This window comes from Parasteatoda tepidariorum, chromosome 10, assembly GCF_982258835.1.
Source record: "Parasteatoda tepidariorum strain Cologne lab strain chromosome 10, Ptep-v5.0, whole genome shotgun sequence".
In the NCBI taxonomy this organism is placed as follows: Eukaryota; Metazoa; Arthropoda; class Arachnida; order Araneae; family Theridiidae; genus Parasteatoda; species Parasteatoda tepidariorum.
The window spans coordinates 60251567-60274005 of NC_141764.1; the positions used below are offsets into that span (position 1 = coordinate 60251567).

The window sequence follows — 22439 nt, forward strand, 5'->3', positions numbered from 1 at the left end:
TTCCCAGCAGATCACCGAAGTCAAGCATCACTGGCTGCGGTCAGTGTGCTGGTGGGTGACCACTTGGATTAGTCTGCGTAGGGACCGAGGGTGTGCGGTATTGGTCTTCGTTAAACTGTTCTACTGTAAAGTGCTCGACTTCGCGAGCAGGTCGTCGGGCTACCGAAGAGGGGGTGCCATCCCCTCTGCAGAGGATCAAAATTGTGATGGCATGTCTTCGGATCATCCTCAGGGATGCTTCCCAGACCGTCGCCAATAGCCCATTGTGCAGCTCTAGTGCGACGTAAATGAACTACAACAACAACAACCATGTCTTCATCAAGTGCATTAGAAGAGATATTCTCGTCGCATGCAATTCACGCACCACCGAAGGAGAATGAGAACTTTATTGATATATTCTCCGGCAAAAATTTCAAAAATAAGGTTGCCCTTTTCATATGACGGGAATAGGAGGATCGTGAATTGCATGTAGAGTGATCGGTTCTTGAAAATTGTATGCTACCCTTCTCAGTGCATGCAAATTACCGGTGTGAGAAAGAGAGGACCTGATTGGTCATTGGCTAATTTTACGTGGAAGAATATTTAATAATTCAGGGGCCCTTTACACTACAGCCGATTGCCCTAGAATTGCTGTATGAAATTACAAGAAAGAGTAATTTATTTTCCTTTGCGACAGAGCATCGAAAAACACCGTTAAACCACATCCTTAGCGGCAAAAATATTTTGGCTTAAAATAGCCAAATCTAGTAGAGGCTTATCTCCCCCCCCCCTTTTATTTCATATATTTGTTCAATTTATCAGATATTTTGCATTTTGTGCTATTGTTGAACCGTATTATCGTACTTATGAATTTGATTACAGGATACTATTGAGCGGGAATATAGTTCATGTAAACACATTAAGATTGCAGTAAACTTGCTACTTATTATATTTCAAGATGCCAATATTATGGTTCAACACTGAACCGATTATTCTCTAATCGTAAAATAATCAAAATTATGAACAAGATTCTAGAACATATACCATTTATTTACGAAATGATCAATAAGTCAATTAATTTTTGAAGAATTACATTTATTGAATTCATTGAAAATTTTATTTAATTTCAGCGAGATATAATCTTTTTTATTAAAATATCTAGATTTATAAGTGAAAAATATGTAAGAAAAAACAAACAATAAGTATGGAGCAAAAAGTTTAAAAAATGCAAAATGCAAATGTGTGCAATAATTAAGGTAAAAAATGAGTATTTGTCACAACTTGATGTATGCGATCGATTAAAACTTTATTTTTACATTGAATTAACATCTATAACTCAATTCATAATCAAATGCATTGTCTGGCTTACGTGTGCAATGGTAATTGATAATTATTTAAAGAATGTGACCTTTTCATATAATTACTCTTACAACCATAAATTTAATGTATTCTAACGTCGATCTGAAACTGTACTTTCATTGATATTCGATTTCAAAGTTGCTGTTATCTTTACTTAATTCTGAGGATTTTTCTTCCAAATACTGCTCCTTAAATTTCCAGTATTGTTTTAGTCTTGCTTTGGAATTTTCCTAAAGTTTAAAAGTAGAATAAAAATATTTAAAAGTGATTAGTGTAAAAATTAAGTAGTTTCTGAAAATATTACTAACTTTATGAAATACGCCAATGTTGGCATCATATTTGTTTTTTTCGCTCCACAAAGCCCAGTAGAGTCTCGTGACCATGCTAAAGAATTTGACTTCATTCAGAATTTTATCGGTCTCATGGTCGACTACAGAGGATTTAAGAATATCCTCCAAGACCAGCTGATTCAGATAAGACTGGATAAACTTTATCTGAAATAAAAAGCAAAAGTAAACAATTTGTAAGAACACGTGTTAGGTGAAATAACAAAGATACTTGAAATTTCGCTTCTTTAATCTTGGAGCAGCATAAATTGAGATGGAAAATCTCATTATGAATTTTTCTAATTCAATACCTAATACTGAGAATTCAAACCTTTCCGTTATTATGATTATAATTCAATCAGATACTTGTTGATCACAAAATATCCTCGGATTTATAATTTACTAATTAATATAGGAGAATCATAATCTTTTCTTTAGTATGATTAAATTAAATCCTATATTTGATGATAAGATATCCAACAATGGATTTATACACTAGGTGAATTGAAGGGACAAATGGTTCTTTTCGAAATAAAAAAATTGCCAGATCAAATAAAATCAAACTTGGCCTACATATCATCCGATATAAGACCAATATAAGAGAAAACAAAATTGGGCACAATCTGTACCCTAAATAAGGAAACTGGTAACTTGTTCAGTACAGTAGCTGTTAATCAGAAAAAAAAAAACATTTCTAATAGGGTGTATGATCGCCTCTAACAGCTGCACAACTCTCTCATCGGCGTTTCATACTGTTAACAAGGGTTCTTATCAATCTCTGTGGCAACTGTACCCACTCTTTCTTTAGAGCATCCTTGAACTCATTGATGGTCGTTGAATCTGGTCTTGGAGCAGCAATTGAGCTTTCGAGAATCCCATGCGTGTTCGATAGGATTAAGGTCAGGGGACATTGCAAGCCACTCTAATCGTTGACTATCTTCAGATTGAAGGTATTCGTCGACCGACTGAGACCTAACTGGACGGGCGTTATCATCCATAAATCTGAAATTTGGATCTTATGCTCCTCGGAAAAGTCTCACATCGGGGGAAAGGATCTCGTACCTGTACTGCCGATCTGAACTAATGAAATGCAGTCTGCTATGATGCCTGCCCAGACCATCAGACCACATCAACCATAGTGGTCCTTTTCGACAATGTTAGAAGGCTGATATCGACTCCTGGATTTTCTTCAGAGGAGAACACGTCTGGAATCGATGTTCAGACTGAATCGCAACTTATCACTGAAGAGAGCACTTCATCAATCATCAGCTCTCCAAAAGTGTTCTCCGCGCCATGCCAGATATTTTTTGTGGTTCAGAGTGAAAGGGATGCAGACTATAAAACATCTGGCATACAGGGAACTTGTTTTAAGTCTCTGGGTGATAGTTATAAGTGAAATAAATGTTCCTGCTGCTTTATACAGGTTGTAAAACAGTTATGTTGCTGTCGCACACCTATCACTTTCGGCTAGAAGTCTCAAATAACGGTCTTGAACCGGCGCTGTTAAGGCCTTGACCAGGTCAGCGGTCCACTGTTCCTATCTCTGAAAGTTATTTCCACAGAGAGGACACCACATTTCTTGAAACCTGGCTGTACTTACAACAGGTGGCCTGTGATTACCCAGCCTCGAGTCTTCTAATCATCCGCCACCTTGTGGCATCATCTAGACCAGAGGTCGCCAAAGTGGTCTATATAGGGTCTATTTAACAAAATCGTTCGATCTGAGACAGGGGGGCGAATGGGGGTCGATCCGAATCAGAAGGGTTGGTTGTGGGTCGAAAAAAAAACAGCTCTCAATATGCAAATCACACATACCTAATTAAGAACGTAAAATTTGTGAATTGACGTTACAAATGCAAATATCATACGCAGTTTCAGCTATCTTTCCAAACTGTGTTGAATATTTGCAGTGTCATTATTAAAACTTTTATAGTTTTGGATAATTATTGTTTCGATAAAACCATTCGTTTGGTTTAGATATCAATTTTAATTATCAATGCCCAAAAAAGAAGGTAAGCATTAATAACATGGATTAGTACAGCCCGCGACAAAACTATAGCACACTTTGTATTTTTTTACGAAAATTACAAAATTGATCAATTTTGAACCCAATATAGCGAACCTTGCAAAAAAACATCAAGAAGCAGTAAATCTTTTGTTACTTTACTTATTATATCTACTTATGCATAATTACTTATATTTAATAATAAGGTATTTAAATTTCAATATTAATATATTTTTCATAAAACTATTGCTACACAATGTACTATTACTTTAATAAATGTTTAAAATCATAAAATAAATGTACAAACACAGTATCTAATAGAGTTTTATTTTAATTAACAGAAAATTACTTTTGTGGGGGTCGATGGAGATTTCGAAAAATTATATAGGGGTCGATGATCAAAAAAGTTTGTGACCCCTGATCTAGACAATGGCAACTGGCCATACTAACGATGAGCAAACAAAAAATTAAAAAAACAAGGTTTGGACTTAGCTACGATGTTTCAAAATGTCCTTAAGCTACTAGATGTACCTCTACACAAGCGCGATCACAACGCCTCTGCCTTACGACGTCACAGGCCACTGAGTGGTGCTTAGATGTCATGTGACACCTTATTACCGTATAGGCGTTTCTTATTTTGCTCTTAAAAAGAGAAAAACCGTTCTTTTCTTTAACTGCGTTTATCAATATAAATTAATACCTAATGCAGAGAATATTCAAACCTTGAGCAGCGATGGCTCAGGGTATAGGGTATAGAACGTTCGCCTTCCAATAAGGGGTACCGGGTTCGAATCCCAGTCGATACGAATTCCGCATCCGGCTTGCACCGACCACAGTGCTGACGTGAAATATCCTCAGTGGTAGACGGATCATGGGTTAGAGTCCCCTTGCCGTCAGGCTAACCGTGGGAGGTTTTCGTGGTTTTCCTCTCCATGTAGCGCAAATGCGGGTTAGTTCCTTCAGAAAGTCCACCACGAAGGCAAATTTCTCCCAATACGTGATCCAGGAGTTCCCTTGTTTTCTGGATTGGGTTCAAAATTACAAGGCTACGTAGTTGAACTTTAGTAGTCGTAAACCCAAAAATTGGGTCGGCTGTTCAACGACGGTTATAAAATAAAAGTAAAATATTCAAATCTTTGCCTCATCATGATTATAATTAGATCTTATACTTGATTGCAAGAACTGCTAACAGGAAAATCTGATTTACTACCTAATTCAGGGAATTGAAACTTTTCTGTTACTATGATTATAATTAGATCGCATACTAGTTGATTGTAAGTATACAGGTAAACCCACTCTTATACTTTTTTAGAATCTTTGTAAAATAAATAGCTAATAAATAGGTAAGCGAGGAAGAAACAACAGCAATATCAAAATCTAAGGAATCACTACTTATAAAGACAGAACGAAAACTTCAAAATCTGTTTGGTTGCCTGATGAAAAATAATATGCTTTCAACTCCTCTCAGTTTCCATAAAAAATCAAACAAGTTTTATTATTTTTTATTTAATCATTCCGCCATCCTCATTAGTGATTTGATAGATTTCAATAGTGTAGGTTACTTACAAGGGAAACTAGAGAAGTGTGACTCGCCAATTTAGAAATAAACTAGTGGGATGTATGCCTCATGAGGAATAATTTTAGGGGGAAACATTCGTTTCGGCCCATAGAAGGTCCTGTGAGAGATAAAAAATAATTCAATATATAGAAAAATCGGTATTTTAATACTTCAATGCTGACTATTAGTTATTATAATTGTCACATAATCTAATTAATTTGCATTTAATTGGATAATTAATTAATTTGCTTATTGATAAATTAATTAGCTTTCGTTTCGGCCCATAGAAGGTCCTGTGAGAGATAAAAAATAATTCAATATATAGAAAAATCGGTATTTTATTACTTCAATGCAGACTATTAGTTATTGTAATTGTCTCATAACCCAATTAATTTGTAATTAATTGGATAATTAATTAATTGGATAATTAATTAATTTGCTAATTAATAAATTAACCAGAAAATTAATTAATTATTAATTAGTAGTATATTAATTAATAATTAATTGTTAATTAATTTTTTATTAATTAATTGATTTGCAATTACATACTCCAATTAATTTGGAAAGTTTTTTGAAAAAAAATTTTTTAAAAATTTGATGTCAATTTTTTTTTAAAATTAACCTAACAGGTGTTTCTGAAAAACTACAGATATATAAAATCTTCGAAATCAATTTTGACAATAAATATGTATTATATAGTACGTGAAAGTACGACAATTACAATAACTAATAGTCTGCATTGAAGTAATAAAATACCGATTTTTCTATATATTGAATTATTTTTTATCTCTCACAGGATGTTCTATGGGCCGAAACGAATGTTTCCCCCAAAAATTATTCCTCATAAGGCATGCATCCCACTAGTTTATTTCAAAATTGGCGAGTCACACTTCCCTAGTTTCCCTTGTCAGTAACATCACAATCACACACCCACATACAAAAGTGCTGGAAAATTAAGATTCAAGCATTTTCTTTACTATTTAATTTTAAAACACTACGTATATTTAGAAAGTAGAAATGCGTACTTTTTCTTCTTCTGTTGGATATTTGCTGTCATCTATTTTGAAATAAGGTGGTTCGGTAACATCATAATCATATACCCACTCACAAAAATGGTTTGCAATGTCAAAAGCCCTAAACAGAGAAAATAGCTACAAATTTGCATAGATATAATAGCAAACTACAAAATAAATAAATAAAATTTAAAAAAAATAAATAAAAATAAAAAAAGTGCTCATAAATTTCAGATAAAATTGAATGGGTATTTTCTTCTGTTAGCTACTATTTTGGTAAAAAAAGTTCCAAACTGAATGATTTAAGATTTAGTTCCAAATTTAGATTTTTAAACTAAATTGGAGATGTATGTCTTTCAACTCCTAGATAAAAGCTAAAAATGAAAAGCTTTGTAACTACACTGTATTACTCGTATTTCTAAGTTTGCCAAAACGTATTGTACAGTCCGCAAAAAAAAAAGATATCACCCTGAATAACTTTCGTTCTAATGATCGGATTTTCACGAACTAAGTGTCAATCTTAATGGTTCCTGGGAGTGACCTTAAATATGCTAATTAATTAGTGCTAACTATTAATTAAGTTACGAAATCAGACACTAAAACGTACTTTCTCTGAATAAACATATAATTTTTTTTGCATATTTGGAATCCAGACACTTGAATTAGGGAGGGGGGGGTAGACAAAATTTTGAAAAAATTGGGTCTTAAATTGGGTCACAATAAAGGTTTATATATTTGGCGATAGTCCAGAAAACCGCCAATAAAAGTCGCCAGCGCAAATTAATATTTTAAGGTAACCCATTGACTAATTCAAAAGAAGAAGACTTAATTTCCCTAGGTTGCTAAGCAACCAATTTCTGACTGTAAAAAAAAAATTTAATTTAATAGAAATATCTCAAAGTTTTCTAGGATATAGACAATTTTTAAGCTAATTTCTGTTCAAAAAGCAAATTTTTATTTTATTTTAATCTCCTTTGAAAAGAAAATTTGAATCGATTTATAAATTATTTATGATTTTATAAGTTTTTAGAATTTAAATACATGAACTTTCTATCTGATATTATTTAGATTATGTTGTTTTTGCTATAAAAGTTCGAGGATTTCATACTAAAATCAAATTAACATTACTTATTATGGCTATATACAAAATTTTAGGGATAATCATATTTACAGCTTTAATCGAGTGTTTTAGGCAAGAAAGTTTGAAGGAAAAAAAAGTGCTTGAAAAATAAAATGTATATTGTATAGTAATTCTAATGCGCATTCACAAGGTTTTCTATAATTTACGATATTTCTTTTTTCTATAACTCAAGGAATTACTGAATGTTTAGTGGTATTTTAAAAACACTGAAATATGTTATGTTTAAGAATAAGATATTGAAATAATATGTTGTATATTGTAGGATTCATTGTTTAAAAAATCGCTTCATTCTGCTAGATATTTAGGTTACAAGGCTTTCTTTGAATAAAGATGATTAGCAAATACCATCCTCATCTTTCGATACATTCTAAAACTTACATTCGCAAATTCACCATAAAATGTCGCACAGCATAATTCTTCAAATACGATTACAGCTACATTTACCACCAAATACTGCTACTATGATTATTTTTGTTTTCTTATATATGTTACCGGCAAAGTATGAAACGCCGGTATTGAATAGAATGTCTAAGCATTCTATACAATGCCGGATGTTTTTAGGCAAAGTATGAAATAGGAGAGGTATTACATACTTTCCCTAGGCATTCTATAGAATGACAAATGTTATTTAGGCAAAATATGAAAAAAAATATACTGATGAGGTCATTATGTTATATTAATGATGTGCATGTTACTGTGAATGACCGAAATCGGTGGTTCTTGACTTTCACCGGTGAATGTTGACAATCATATAGTCGCTTTGGTGAATGTCCGAAATATTTATTACATCTGATTTGATATTAATTTATTCGTGGATATAATTACATTTATTCGATATTGTAATACTTACTGACGATAGATTAGAAGAAACATCAGTGTTTGGAGTATCAGGCTAATATATATCGGGCAATGGCACTGAACGTTAACAAAACATTGGTGTAGGATATACCGGGCAAATGTATACCAGGCAGTGACACTTGACCTTAAAAAAACATCAGTGTCTGGTATACCAGGCAAATGCATACCGGGCAGTGGCAATTAACTAGAACTAGTATGACTAGACCTTTGGTAAATGTCTGAAATATATACTAGGTCTAGTTAAGTGCCACTGCCTGGTCTACATTTGCCCGGTATACCCTACAATGATGTTTCTTGATGAAATAATAATGATGAAATAATAAACGTAGTAGGGTAAAGAATAAGATTTTTTAAAATGTAAAATTTAATTAAATAGTTGGTAAAATAGTTCTGCGAAACACTTTCGGACAGGTGATTAAAAATTACTTTTAAGATTAAGACGATATATAAGATGTTGAGAAATTTGCAATGATGTGAGAGATGCTTAAAAATGTTGACTACGTATTTTTATTAATATTATAAAAAATATATTCAAGAAATTGATAAATATGAATAACTGATAGAAATGATTGATTCCAAATCTATTCATACGTAGGTATATTATAGAAAATGTATCAGTTATTGAGGAAAAAAACTAAAAAAAAAAAAAATAATCACATTAAATAGGCAAAATCTGTTGTATAGTCATATTCTATCACAAGCATGCTTTTATAAAATTCGACACTCGTTGATTAAAATGTTTTATTCAAATTTCTTTACAAAATTGCAAATAGAATTTTAGACGACTAAAAAAGAAATATCGTATTTCATAGTTTTAAAAAAAATAAAAATAAAAAGATTAGCAAGCGATTATTAGCGAAAAAAATATGAATGAAATTTTACGCCACTCGCGCTAAGTAAAGTTCTTCGTAAGTTTATCACATTTTAATATTAATCGCCCTATTAAATAATTTCTTCATTGTCGCCAAATTATTTTTTTTAAATAATTAATTTTAATTTTTCTCATCCTCTAATAAATAAAAACAATAGAAACTTTAGATTTTTCAATTAAAAAATATGTGGATTAAAATGGTATAAAAAAAACCCTACCTTATAATTCAAAATTTTTTCATCCTCACTTTAATTAAATAATAAAAAATAATAAATAATTATTAAAAATTATTTTTTTCATGAAATTATCTTTGGGTAAATGAGTTTTATGAGTGGGTGAAATTTTTTTTGAATTGCTTCATTAGTTTTTAAAATATGACTGAAAACGCAAAAAACGAAATTAACATTAAGGGGTCCAAACTTTGAATCGCTCTCCTGACCAAACTATGGGGATCACATTTCCCAGATTGCGGCTACCCCGTATATTTTGAAGATAAGGAACCCAAATATGCAAAAAAAATTACATATTTATTCAGAGAAAGTACGTTTTTGTGTCTGATTTCGTAACTTAATTAATAGTTAGCACTAATTAATTAGCATATTTGAGGTCACCCCCCGGAACCATTAAGATTGACACATAGTTCGTGAAAATCCGATCATTAGAACGAAAGTTATTCAGGGTGATATCTTTTTTTTTTTGTGGACTGTACAATATTCAACGCATATTATATTCTACCAAAACTTTATATTTCTGACTTTTAGCATGTTTCAATAACTACACAATTTCTTTTTTTTTAAGTTTGAAAAAATTCTATCAGACTTTTTGTGGTGTAAGTAGTTGACTAAAAAAAATTATCTTTATCAATGAGAACAGAACTCCAAAATAATTTTATTTTGATTTATTTCAAGAAATAGGTAACGAATTTTAATTAATTTGGACAGAAAATTGCCTTGATGGAACCAAATAGTGATGATTTATTTATGAGTCATTTATCTTTCGAATTTCAAAAATTTTAAGAGTCCCGCATTAGCTATAAATACAGATTTAATATACAAAAATAATATTGTATTTTCTCCTCTAATTAATATTAAATGTTATCCAAACAATTTTTTGCTTTTGTATTAAATTATTTTTATGGAGAAATATGAGTCTTAAATATTTTTTTGGAAACTTGGAAAAAAGCAATTTTATCAGTAATTCCTTTTTTGTACAAATTATTTACCTAAAATTGTAACCACCAAATTCGAAATCGATGAGAATTACTTTAGGATTTAACTCATTCACAAAATCTTCTGGTAGCAAAATGTTCCCTAGAAAAGTACAATAAAAATTAATTCAACTAAAATAATAATGATAAAATAAAGCTAATAAAATGAATAATAAAATAAAGCTAAAAATGTTCTATTTTTTAGTGCATTGTTTCTTATAGGTTCCTCTTGATACGGACCGGGACCTTTAGCTCAAAACAGCTCCGACACTTACAGCACTATTTCCTTTCAGGCAGGCTTTTTATGTTGTGACAACTTTAAACTTTTCTTTACTTCCAGAGAAACAGCTCCAGTTGTCATATTACAAAATCCTTCACTGAATGATATGGTGACGATGTTAATTGAATGGGCTGTCCTGACCAGAGTTCAGAAACCGGGATCCAATGAGTCACTTTAGCTCATCGGATGAAATAGTGCACTATTTACTTGCAAATACCACACTACCAATTAGTATTGGACACCTTTTGATAAAAAAAATATTCATATCCAATAGTACTCATAACCGCCACGAGAAATATTTATAGTCTCAACTACATGAGACATACTTTGCAAACCTCCTCGTTTGACGCTTAGTGGTATTTTCTACCAATCAACTTAAAGAAGTATGAGTCACTAATTTTGCTCCACTGTTGTATATCTTCAACTCGTTCCAAAGGTTCTCGATAGGGTTCAAGTTAAGGTTACCGTTCTCACCATATCATAGTGGACCTTACTATAAAGATGTGCGCTATCTTCTTGAAGTAACTTTTTTGGAACATATCTTAGGAAACAGGATGTCATCCAAGAGTGTATAAGGTGTCAGCATAAAGTTAGCAACCTAGGGTCCTAGTCTGTGCCAATAAAAACAATTCCAAACAATAATTCCACTTCCGCCGATATGCATAGGCGCCTAAATATAGTGTGCTAAAGCAAGAACTCCCCTATCCATTCGTCAGAGTCGCGATGGCTCAGGGGATAGAGCGTTCACCTTCCAATGCGGTGATCCGGTTTCGAATCCCAGTCGATACGAATTCCGCATCCGGCTTGCACCAACCACAGTGCTGACGTGAAATATACTCAGTGGTAGACGGATCATGGGTTAGAGTCCCCTTGCTGTCAAACTAACCGGGGTAGGTTCTCGTGGTTTTCCTATCCATATAACGCAAATGCAGGTTAGCTCCATCAAAAAATCCTCCACAAAGTCAGATTTCTCCCAATATTTGATCCAGGAGTTCCCTGGTCTTCTGGATTGGGTTCAAAATTACAAGGCAAGGAACATAAGTGGTAGTAAGCAATATTGGGTTGGCTGTTAGAGAAAGGGAATCTTTTTCTTCCGTCTATTGTGTTAGTCCTAGAGTGAAGAGAAGCTACCCTCCCTGAAATACGCTTTTCATGTTTCCATAGCAGCAGACGGCCCCAGACTTCGTGGCAGGGGGAGTTCTTACCGCAGACAATAACTATACTTATGGGTTGGTAAGGAAATGTATATTACATTTAGTCATCATATCATTTAAATTTGCAACTAACCAAGTGTGTATCAAAGAGTTATAGTTATGTTCCAGTTAAATCTAACTATCATGCTTATATCATAGTTATCGTAAACTAAGAAATAAAGGTAGATTCCGCGTTTAATAAAGTTTTTATAGATCGATATAGATTTACAACTTCTTGTTTGATAAAGATATTAATTGTTCGCATACGTCACATGAGAGAAAAAAAGGGGGCGTTTTCATAAAACGGAAATTTGCAGTGTCGAAAAGCTCAGAGTGTTGATTAAGACATTGAAGCTTCAAACCCTTAATTTTAAGTTTTTTTATTTTATTTATTTATTTATTTATTTTTTTTTTTGGATGGAAGAATTATTTAAAAAGGTCTTTTTAAGTTACATGCAAAAATGCCGAATAGTTTAAAATTTAAAATAGTTATTCCATAACATTTGTTTATCACAATTTAACTTTTACGAGCTTCTGGAAATTTCTTGTCGTAACAGTTTGAGCTGCGATCTATAAATTAAGGTTTCATTAAATTGACATATTCAACTGTTTTCATGAACAACTGTTGGAAAATATAGGTGGCGGAAAAATTTTAAAACTGAGTTTTTGTACATCATTAGAGCAATTAAAATAATTTTAAGCCTTTATGTTAAACTTGTTTGCAGAATAATAGGCGCATCTATATTATTGCGTGCAATTAATTTTCTATTTTATGTACGTAGTTTTCTACAAACAATTTGAACTATATCATATCTTCACAGAAATATTTTGATGCAAAAAGAAATAACTTTTTTTTGCATATAAATCATGCAAAAAAAAGAAAAAACTTTGTCTCCAAAATGTGCTTTCAGACTTAGTACATAATATCTTCCGTTTCTATTTTTACTCAGAAAATATTGAATTTTTATAAATGCCATAGAATTATTTTTCAATTGTTTTTGCTTAGTGTTAATTCAGTTTCAAAAGTTAATTGTCTGAAATTCCTTTAACTTTGCAAGCTAAAAAAATTACAATAGTAATAAAGCAAATAAAAAATCAATTAATGATTGATTACTTACGAATAAGGTTTTTAATTAATTACAAATAATTAACGAAAAATTAATTTTTTGCAAATAAGGATTTAAGATAGCATGCATAAATAAATATATAAGTTACTATGAAAGCCCGAAAAAAATTAATGTTAACAAAAACCGGTGAATATTCGTTTTTTCCAAGGTATTTGCTACACTATTGTTTATTGTCAAAGGTAATTTTTTTCCTGTTGATTTTCTTAAGTTCAGAGTCACTAATCGATACTCTCTCCACTATTATCTACCCCAATCGAATATTATTAATGTTCAATAAATATTAAATATCAAATAAATTAAAAATAAGTTGGATAAAACAAATATTAAGGATTTTTATCAATGTCTAAACGAATGTCAGTACTCAGTGGAGAATATCAACATTCATCGCATATCAAAATTTTATAGTTATAAATATCATTAACTATTTAAATGCGTTTAGCATTATTTGTATGAAAATACAATAGTTTTATGAATAGCACAAAAACTCAAAAACCTTCAAGCAGATTTTCAATATCACCTAATTTTAAACAAAAATTTACCTCCAATCAAGTCATTGTGGCAGAAAACTGATGGAGAATCATAATTTTCCATTTCTTTTCTGAAAAACAGTATTTATGTTTTAAAAACATTTCTCAGGAATACAAAAAAAAATATTTTTTGCAAAATAATGTACGTATGTATTTGTTTCATTATTCTATGAGCCACAACAATTAAAAACAAATGCTCAAAACTGCATTGTACTTGTAGGAAATGTCTTCAATCAGGGTTCCCACGGTCTGACATTTTTTTTTGAAAGTGGTAATAAAAGTGATACCTAGATGTTTTAAGCTATAGATAAATATTTAATTTAAAGAAAATATATATGCGGGCAAGAAACTAGAGAATAATTTCATAATTCCAAAATTGAAAATTTAAGTAATTTTAGTAGTCTTGAAAAATCTTAACTACCATTCATATATTTTTCTAGGTCATGGGAACCTTGTGCAGTGTACCTTCTTTTAACCCTAATTTGCTTATGGTTGGAACAGTAAGTGGACCAGAATGGCTTCATCATGCTAAGGGCCGCAAGCAAAATGCTAATATCGTTTTTCATATAATTTTCATAAAGATTTGAAAGCATAATAATGTGTTGAGCAGACAGATTAAATGTAAAATTTTTTTCCGATTTCAAAAATTTTATTGTTTGCATTTTTATTTTGTTACTGTTGGCATATTGCGGTTTAAACAAGTTTACAAGTTAAGCAAGTGCCAAGTTTATAATAAAGCTAAAAATTTTAAAAGCTAATCATAGCACAAAATGTGTGGTTATTTAAAATTGTTTCTGCGTTTAAGAAATACTTTGAATGATTAATTTTCAATGCGAATTAATAAATAAATTAAATTAATTTTAATTTAAATTAAAATTTAAAATTAAAAAAAAATTAAAAGAAAATTAAAAAACTAAAAGTAAAAAATTAAAAATAAATAAATTAAAGTAAATAAATTAAAATAAATAAATTAAAGTAAATAAATTAAAATAAATAAATTAAATTAACTCCATAACATTCTGTCTCTAATAAGAACTCAAGATTTTATAAGAGACTAAACGTACTTAAAATTCTTTTTTTTCCCCTTATTTTTGTGGGAATTACAAGATTTTCTGTTTTAGATAATAGTGCCAATCAATTTGACTCCTCTTATACACGTATCACAATACCCGAACAGTTTTTTTTTTTTTTTTTTGAATTACAAGATTTTCTGTTTTGGACAATAGTATCAATCAATTTGAATCCTCTTATACACGTATCACAATACCCGAATCGTTTTTCTTTTCTTTTTTTGAATTACAAGATTTTCAGTTTTGGACAATAGTATCAATCAATTTGACTCCTCTTATGCACGTATCGCAATACCCGAATTGTTTTTTATTTTTATTTTTTGGAATTACAAGATTTTTTGTTTTGGACAATAGTCCCAATCAATTTGACTCCGCATCTAAATATCCGAATAATTTCTTTAAGTAAAAATCATGATTACTATTCCTCATTCTCATATTTTTTATTAGTTATCGTATTTTATAATGCAGACATACATTTAATATCCAACTTACTTTAAGAAATCCATTTCATTTCTGAACATATTTCCAAGTAGGCAATTATCATCTGATCTATTGGTTCCACAGTTTTCTATGTCTTCAAGCCACCTTTAAACAAGAGTAATTCATTGATGTAAGCAACACTTATTCTTACGTAAAAACACTTTAAGAACTTGTTCTTATATTCGGGTTTTAAGGACATTTTATGAAACGCATTATCTGTTCTTATATTTCGAGTTTTAGGAACGTACTATGTGACATATTATCTGTTCTTACATGTTGGGTTTTAAGGACACAATATGGGACGCATTATCAGTTCCCATATTTCCGGTTTTAAGGATATATTATAGGAGAATTTAATTATGGAACACACATTTATTCTGCCGAATCTTTAAATAAAAATTGGTTGAATAAATATTGGATTGAATCTTTTTCAAACTGATATTTTGTGCATCGATTCTGTAAAGAATTGTGTTAGATGTTCAATGTTGCATGAAATGGTGGCTTGATAACAACAATAGTTTAAAAAAATTTCCTCATTTGCAGATCTAGACTTCTGCGACTCATTTCATATTTCAAAAAAATCTTTTCATTTTGTTAAAGCTCTTCCTATCCCATTTTTCCAAAATGTTCAGAAATCTATTTTTCTATTTTATTTCTCATCTCCCTTCTTTTTTTAGATTATCTTTATTAATTTAATTCTCTCTATCTCATTTAGCTAGCCTTTTTATCTTTGTTGTAACTTGCTTATAATTTTCTGCCATATCTGTGTTTCCTTTGTTAATTTTGTCTATCGACACTGGAAGAGGCACTTCGTTATGGAAGCAAAACTAAAGTATGTCTGTTTAGAGTATGTTTTATAAAGCATGTCTGTCCTATATAGTCCCTCTCACAAATCGTACCACTTATGATTTCTAACGAAGCATAGTGTGGAGAACGCTCTAGTGGTTAAATTAGGAAGCTTTTTTCCCCGTAAAGATCCATGCAGAAGTATCAATTCGTTGTATACTCTTGTTAAGTTTGTTCTTAAGGTAATCGGTTTTACAAGCTTTCGTGTTTTAACATCCCGTAAAAGGATATAGCAGAACTAAAGTTATGAACAGAACATTAAATGCATCATATAATAGTTAACCCCCTTTCCTGCTACGTTCTGTTTCTTTGCTAACTATTATTTGAAGTTTGGACACACTTAACTCTTAGTTTAAATCTCCACTTATTTAACTAACTGTACCTCGCGGACAGACTTAAATCGTATAGGTACAATTTAAAAGTAACGTATCGACTTCAACTATTAAATAAATAATTTTTAATTAGTAATATAGCCAAACTGTGGAAAAGTGACTGAAAAACTACTTCTGGATTAAATTTCTCTTAGCCTTTTGTTTACAGCTGGTACAAAAAGTGGATCAGATGTAATGATACGAATGAAACACCGTAAGTAAAGGGTTAATAACAAGCTTTTTCATTCCGTGAGTGCGGCATATAAGACTGCAACAATTGAAAACGTTGCAGTCTTATAAGCCGCACTCATGTTGAAGCAGCAATATCAAAGTCGAGGTAGAGCGTTGTAGCACGTAAGATCTTGTTCTATTATTATTTTAAATGCTTATAATGCTGTTCTACTTTCATAACAGTACTAAAATTTACTACCACATTACGTTTTTTGTTAGTGAAAAATTGTTTTGAGTTACTCATGGTCAACATATTCACGTAACCATAATTATTATATAATTTTGAGGTTGGTATAATTTAGAAAACAGGTGCTACGAACTAGGCAACAGGTTTCTTAAGCCGTACCACTTGCAGACCTTGTGATAAACAATTTTCAGTACACATAGTACAAATATTACCAAAAAATAATTTAAATAGATGAATAACTGTATTTCATTATTGGAATATTTCAAATGTAATTGAAGCCTGATAAAAATTTGAATATCAAAAGTAGTACGATGTAAGCAAGTCTCATCTATCTCAAATTGTTTCTACTCTTTTTCACGCTGTTCAGATTTTTAATTGACAACAAAAAGTTAATCTTTTATTTACTTGATTAGTATCTTGCACCATGAGCACAAGTGTTTTCTGAAGAAAATATGGTTGGCATGACAAAAGGGAAAGACACCCAGTGTGATAATCAGCATGAACTTAAGTTAAGGTCGAACGATTTTTATTTTTCTAACTATTGAATTTACGTGAAACTAAAATCTCTAGAAGGAATGGGGTTAAAAAAGGAATCGTTTTAAATAGGGTGATCTCATTTCTTCTTACTTTTTCATATGCTTTAACCATGAATCTGGTGCTTTTCTGAGTGGTAAGTCCAAAGCATGAATCTTAGCCATAGATTTAGCTACTGATGTAGATAATCTCCTGACATCATCTGTTGACAAGTGTTTGGCCTACGAAAGAAAAAGATAGTGTAGGCAAATTCGAAACCAGAAATTGAAGAGCTGAATGGAAAGAAATTTTAAGGGACGGTTTTGAAAGCATTGGTATTTCTCGAAGGCAGATCTTATTCTAGTCTAATTTTACCATATAATATTACGATAGCGTTTTCTGAGGGAAAGAAGATGTTAAGTAAACTGTTGCCTTTTCTTTTAACATAAAATTAAAACGTCGCGAGTGTGTACTCTACGCGAACAGTATACTCCCTCACTTCCCCCCGGCAAGACGGGTTTCACGGGTGCGGAGTATGATTTTTGAAATTTGATCTAAATTGGGGTAATTTGTTGTGTTTGGATAGTATACAATCTTATAGTAGAAATGAAGTTATTGGGTAATAATCTATGGCTAATTCTCTATTGAGGATCTCGTTAAACCCAGCTGGATCATTTTCTATCGATTTACTACAGAAAGTAACACTTAATTTATTGACAAATTCGATTGAAAAATCAATATTTAGATCATTTTTAATTGCTTTGCTTGGTAAGTAGTATGGTGCACCAGTAAGACGTCTTTGAAAGCTATTTCTAGCTTTTCCATTTGATTTAAACAGCACCATGTAGAGCTGGCTTAAGTCGGAATCAGCCTGATACACATTAAGTGTTCAGTTAAGATTTAATAACAATGACGAGTTTTAATTAATAATTGGTCTGAGACAGCTATATGCAGTTTAGGCTTTGTTGATGACTTTTTTAATGTGTAGGTTCCAGGTTAACTTGTTGTTTGATGCTAAGTTCTAGATAGTCTGCATGATTAACTATTGGAATACTTTGGTTGAATAACAACACATTTTGCTTTATAATTTTGTTCCTTTTTTGCGTCTAACGAACATTAGTTTCGATTTTTCTGTATTAATTGCAATTTTGTTATTAGCACACCAATTTTTTTTTTTATAGAAGGCATGACCTTGATGCATAATTAGGGTTCAAAGACTTTACGGTTTTTTTGTTACGGCTATTGTAAATAGCCGTAACAAATCCAACTTTGATAGGAAATTTACCAAAGAGTTTTCTTTTTAAACCTAAAGTGGTTGCTAACAGAAAAAAATCCCTTTTAAACGCATCATTTTTCACTTAACCAAATATCTTAACCAGACATTTTAAGATAACTTTCAGATAATCAAATCTTAACCAAACACTCATGAAATAACTGTATAAACTCACATATTAATCGGAAAAAAACCGTTATTCCGGCAGAGTTTTTAAAAAACTGTACTAATTTAACACATTTTTGCAAAATGATTATTGGCAAAACACTTGTACTTAATTCTCTATCGCCAAAAATAATACTCCCTCTGTCCCAAATTAGTTGTCCTTTGGGTTGATTATTGATACTGATGATCTTATGAATTTGTTTGAACATTTTTCTGAAATTTAAAGGTGCTATGCTATCAATTAACTATATTTGCTTCCAAATCATCCCCTCATTTTCTTTTTAAATCAGTAAATAATTAATTTAAAAAAAACATGCCAGTTTTAAGCCACACCCTATTTTGCAAGGACTCTTCCACCAGTAACAGCATAAAACTATCAGCTGGCGTAGACCAGAAAATTTAAATTTTCAGTTAGTAGCCAGTGGCTGGTAGACTCTAATAATTTTGTAGCCACTTTTTCCTCAAACTTAATGAGTCGATGACCGATATTGATAGGTCATTTTCATTCAATAGCCTCTTTTTGCGAACTTTTTTTTGTTGCTTGGATTAAATTATAGTTTAAATTTATGTTAGAAATAATCTACAGCTACAAAAAATTAATTCAACTATAAAAATAGTTTAAATATGTGACAAAATTTAGTTAAACATATGACTTCTTAAGAACTTTATAAAAATATTTGCTAAAGCAAAATACATTTTATATATACATTACAATTTTGAAATATGTGAATTGCAAAAGAACTCTCCTTCCACATGATTCTTTCTATAACAAATTGATGTAAACATTTGACGTTTAAATGAAAATTCTGTACTTCAGAGTCTTTCTGCGTTGATGTGCTTTTATTGTTAAACAATTTTCAAAAAAGAAAAAGAAGATGGGAAAAGTGGCCGGTTATTTATTTAAGTAGCTACTTTTTTTTGTTGACTCGTCATGTGGCGAGTGGTTATTTTCAAGTCTATTCTAGCTAATGAATCGTGAATTCATTAGTAGTATAATTTCACTGATGTTGATCTACTAAACAGCATTGGAAGTTATTTATGATTCCACATTCTTATGGAAACCTAGCAACTAATTTGGGACAAAATTTTCAACCTAAGTGTAGCATCTAATTTGGGACAGAGAGAATTACAAATATATACGCAAAACATTCTAAAACCAATTTCACTAATTTACCAAAAATGCCATTTTATTTTCGTCTGAAGTCTGCAATCACTCACCGGGATATATTCTTCCAGTCTTCCATTTGAAAACGCTCCGTACAATTTGGGTCCCAGTTTTCTTTCCGATAAGAGCACAAAAGTGGTTGTTTCAGTGACTTTTGTATGTTCTTCATCTTGTACTGGACCAAAGAATCTTAACAGCACTCGTCTAGGTGTGCCAGGATTTTTAACTACCACGTGACTTGGAAGAGAGCAGCAGTAAAGTGCATTTGATATACCACCCCTAAATTTCAACAGGAATCAAATATTTTAATTCATCTGCTCAAATCAGCAACAATTTATGGAGGGAATGCAAGGCTTTGTAAAAAGCCACTAATAGAAAAATTAAAAGATCAAAATACTTATGGTAATTTTGCAACTTAATAAACGTAGTGTAAGGAGGTCATTCATGATATGGAGTATCTGAAATAACGGTCGTTAAATTATTATACATAAAAACTTACAAATAACATCTGAAAAAAAAAATTGAAATATCAATTTAAATCGTAAATTAGACCTTGATATAAATGATTTTTCTTTGTTTTCCCATGTGTGGATAATTCTAGTAAACTTCACCGGTGTAACTACACGTCTCATGAGCTTCAGAAAAAAACTTGATCACCTGTCTAAGTTGACATTACAAGTTCCAAAGTGAAAAAGCAAATTCCCTTTATAAGTTGATCTCATGCTTAAGTGGACTTTAAAATTGCTGTTTCAGAAAGGGACCACTTCCCAAGTTTCAGTGCAGTTACGTTCTTGAGAATAACGAAACGAAAAAATTACAAATGACTTTTGAAAAGAAAAAAAAAGAAAATTATAAATGTGTCACTGATTCTATTTATAGGGCATATATCAATGATGCTAAAACTGACGTTTTACGATGGACTTTTTCTAAGTAACTACTCATGATATCGCTTCGAAATTTTTGGGGGATATTTGAGATTATATCAGTTGTCTGCTGAGATAATGTTTTAGCGTTAACAGGAATACCTTTTGAAGCGTGGAAAATTTTTGATGAAACTTTTTCAGACATCAAAAGCTCTCAGCTCATAATTTTTAAAAACATTTTCTGTCAAAGATAAGTATTGATAGCTATTTGAGTGTAAAAATGTATATGTAAATATTCTGTGAAAAAAAACCTGAAGCAATATCTTTAGATGCTGAAAAAAGCTACATCGAAAATGGTCAGTTTCAGCCTTATTGGTATATGCCCTACCAACTCCCCTTAAATTGTAGTACACTGTAAAAAATTCCGGATCAAATATATTTTTACCATAAAATCCATTTTTATCAAAACTTGTTACGGAGCAAAAAAATTGGTGCACCGTAATTTTTGCAGTAATAATTACTGTAAAATCACTGAATCACTCGAATTAGATAAATATTGCTGTAAAATTTATGGAAAAAAATGTATTTTAGGATGATGCAGTGTGCATAGGATAATACTGGTATTTTATATCGTAATTTGATCCAGAATTCTTCACAGAATTGCAAAACTTTTTGGAGTGTTCAACATCAAATTTGGAGAGATATTACACCACAGTTTTTACAGTATAGAAACTGTCTAGGCTCTGTAATTTTTAGAATCTTGATACCTATTATATGAAAATTATTTGTTATACTTATTTTTAAATAAATCGATTATTCGTTTAAAATTATTATTTTCAAATGGTTCAGAAATATGAAATTTAATCTTCTTAAACAATTAAATTAAATAATATAAACTATGTAATACGTATTAAAATATTCTTTTACCTTACAGATGATATGTTGAAATCAGCCAAAGAAATTTCATTCCATGGTGTACCAAGAAAATCTTTGCAAAGTTTGAAAGCTTCTTCCTTAATATTTTTTTCATTTTCTGAAGCAGTTGTCATTATATTTTATTCAGATTCTCACAATATACAATATTTAATGAATTGACCATTAATACTTAGCTTTGTTATTTAGTTAGCTTTTTGGTCACGTTATGTTTGATTATTTACAAGTTAAGATAATAAGCGATTGAAAGAGTCAGATAAACAGCTAGTCAGAAAACAAAGTTATTTTGAGATAAAATTTCAGAAAGAAAGAAAAAGTGGAAATTTGTGTTTTCTTACAGTCTGAACTTCGTTTCCTATGTTTCGTAATATTATAATGTTAAGAGTTTTTTTTTTTTTTTAAATCTTCTATTTTGAATCCCTTTACCTTGTTTATAAAAAATATCAAACAATAACAATGATTTTTATCAAGTATGTCAGTGAAGAGCCAATTTAAATTTTTATTTTATCGAAAATGTTTATCGACGTTTTTATCGACGCACTTCATTACAATTCTTGTCGTTAAAAAGAAAAGGAAAATCTACTTTTTAAATTTTTCATAAGAAATAAATTTAAGTAAGCTTACAATCATTTATTTGCTTACACACATCATTCAAAATTTATTTTAGAATGTCTTACTTTAATTAACGATGATTTCAAATTAAAATTTATTCCCAAATCTGAAAACAGTGAAACCTCTCAGGAGCGACCACTCTCTGTTCTACAGTAAAATGGTCGTTATAGAGGTTAGTCGTTCTTAGGGGTTACTTTCATTAACTTCAAGGATGTATGATTTTTTGGAAGCAATTTTAATTTTACTCTGTCATTTTCTTGGTGAAGAAATGCCACTTGTGTTGGAG

General features: G+C 30.9%; 1 protein-coding gene across 1 annotated transcript; it reads right to left on the reverse strand.

Moving 5' to 3' along the window:
* Nucleotides 1-1266: 1266 nt before the first annotated feature.
* LOC107450148 (choline/ethanolamine kinase) lies at nucleotides 1267-21844 on the reverse strand. Its single transcript, XM_016065884.5, has 9 exons — nucleotides 21536-21844; nucleotides 19799-20024; nucleotides 17257-17384; nucleotides 15007-15099; nucleotides 13457-13515; nucleotides 10333-10420; nucleotides 6253-6361; nucleotides 1647-1832; nucleotides 1267-1568 (listed from the first exon to the last, which is right to left on the reverse strand). The coding sequence occupies exons 1-9, from the start codon at nucleotides 21655-21657 to the stop codon at nucleotides 1455-1457; spliced, it is 1125 nt and encodes a 374-aa protein (XP_015921370.3). The 5' UTR covers nucleotides 21658-21844; the 3' UTR covers nucleotides 1267-1454.
* Between the last annotated feature and the right edge of the window lie 595 nt (nucleotides 21845-22439).

Excerpts from the sequence above, each read along its gene's own strand:
- LOC107450148 (XM_016065884.5), bottom strand. The coding sequence starts at position 21,657 with ATGACAACTGCTTCAGAAAATGAAAAAAATATTAAGGAAGAAGCTTTC. Across the intron at positions 20,025-21,535 it reads TTCAACATATCATCTGTAAG|GGGTGGTATATCAAATGCAC; the intron begins GTAAAAGAATAT and ends GTTGAAATTTAG. Across the intron at positions 1,569-1,646 it reads ACATTGGCGTATTTCATAAA|GAAAATTCCAAAGCAAGACT; the intron begins GTTAGTAATATT and ends TTTAAACTTTAG.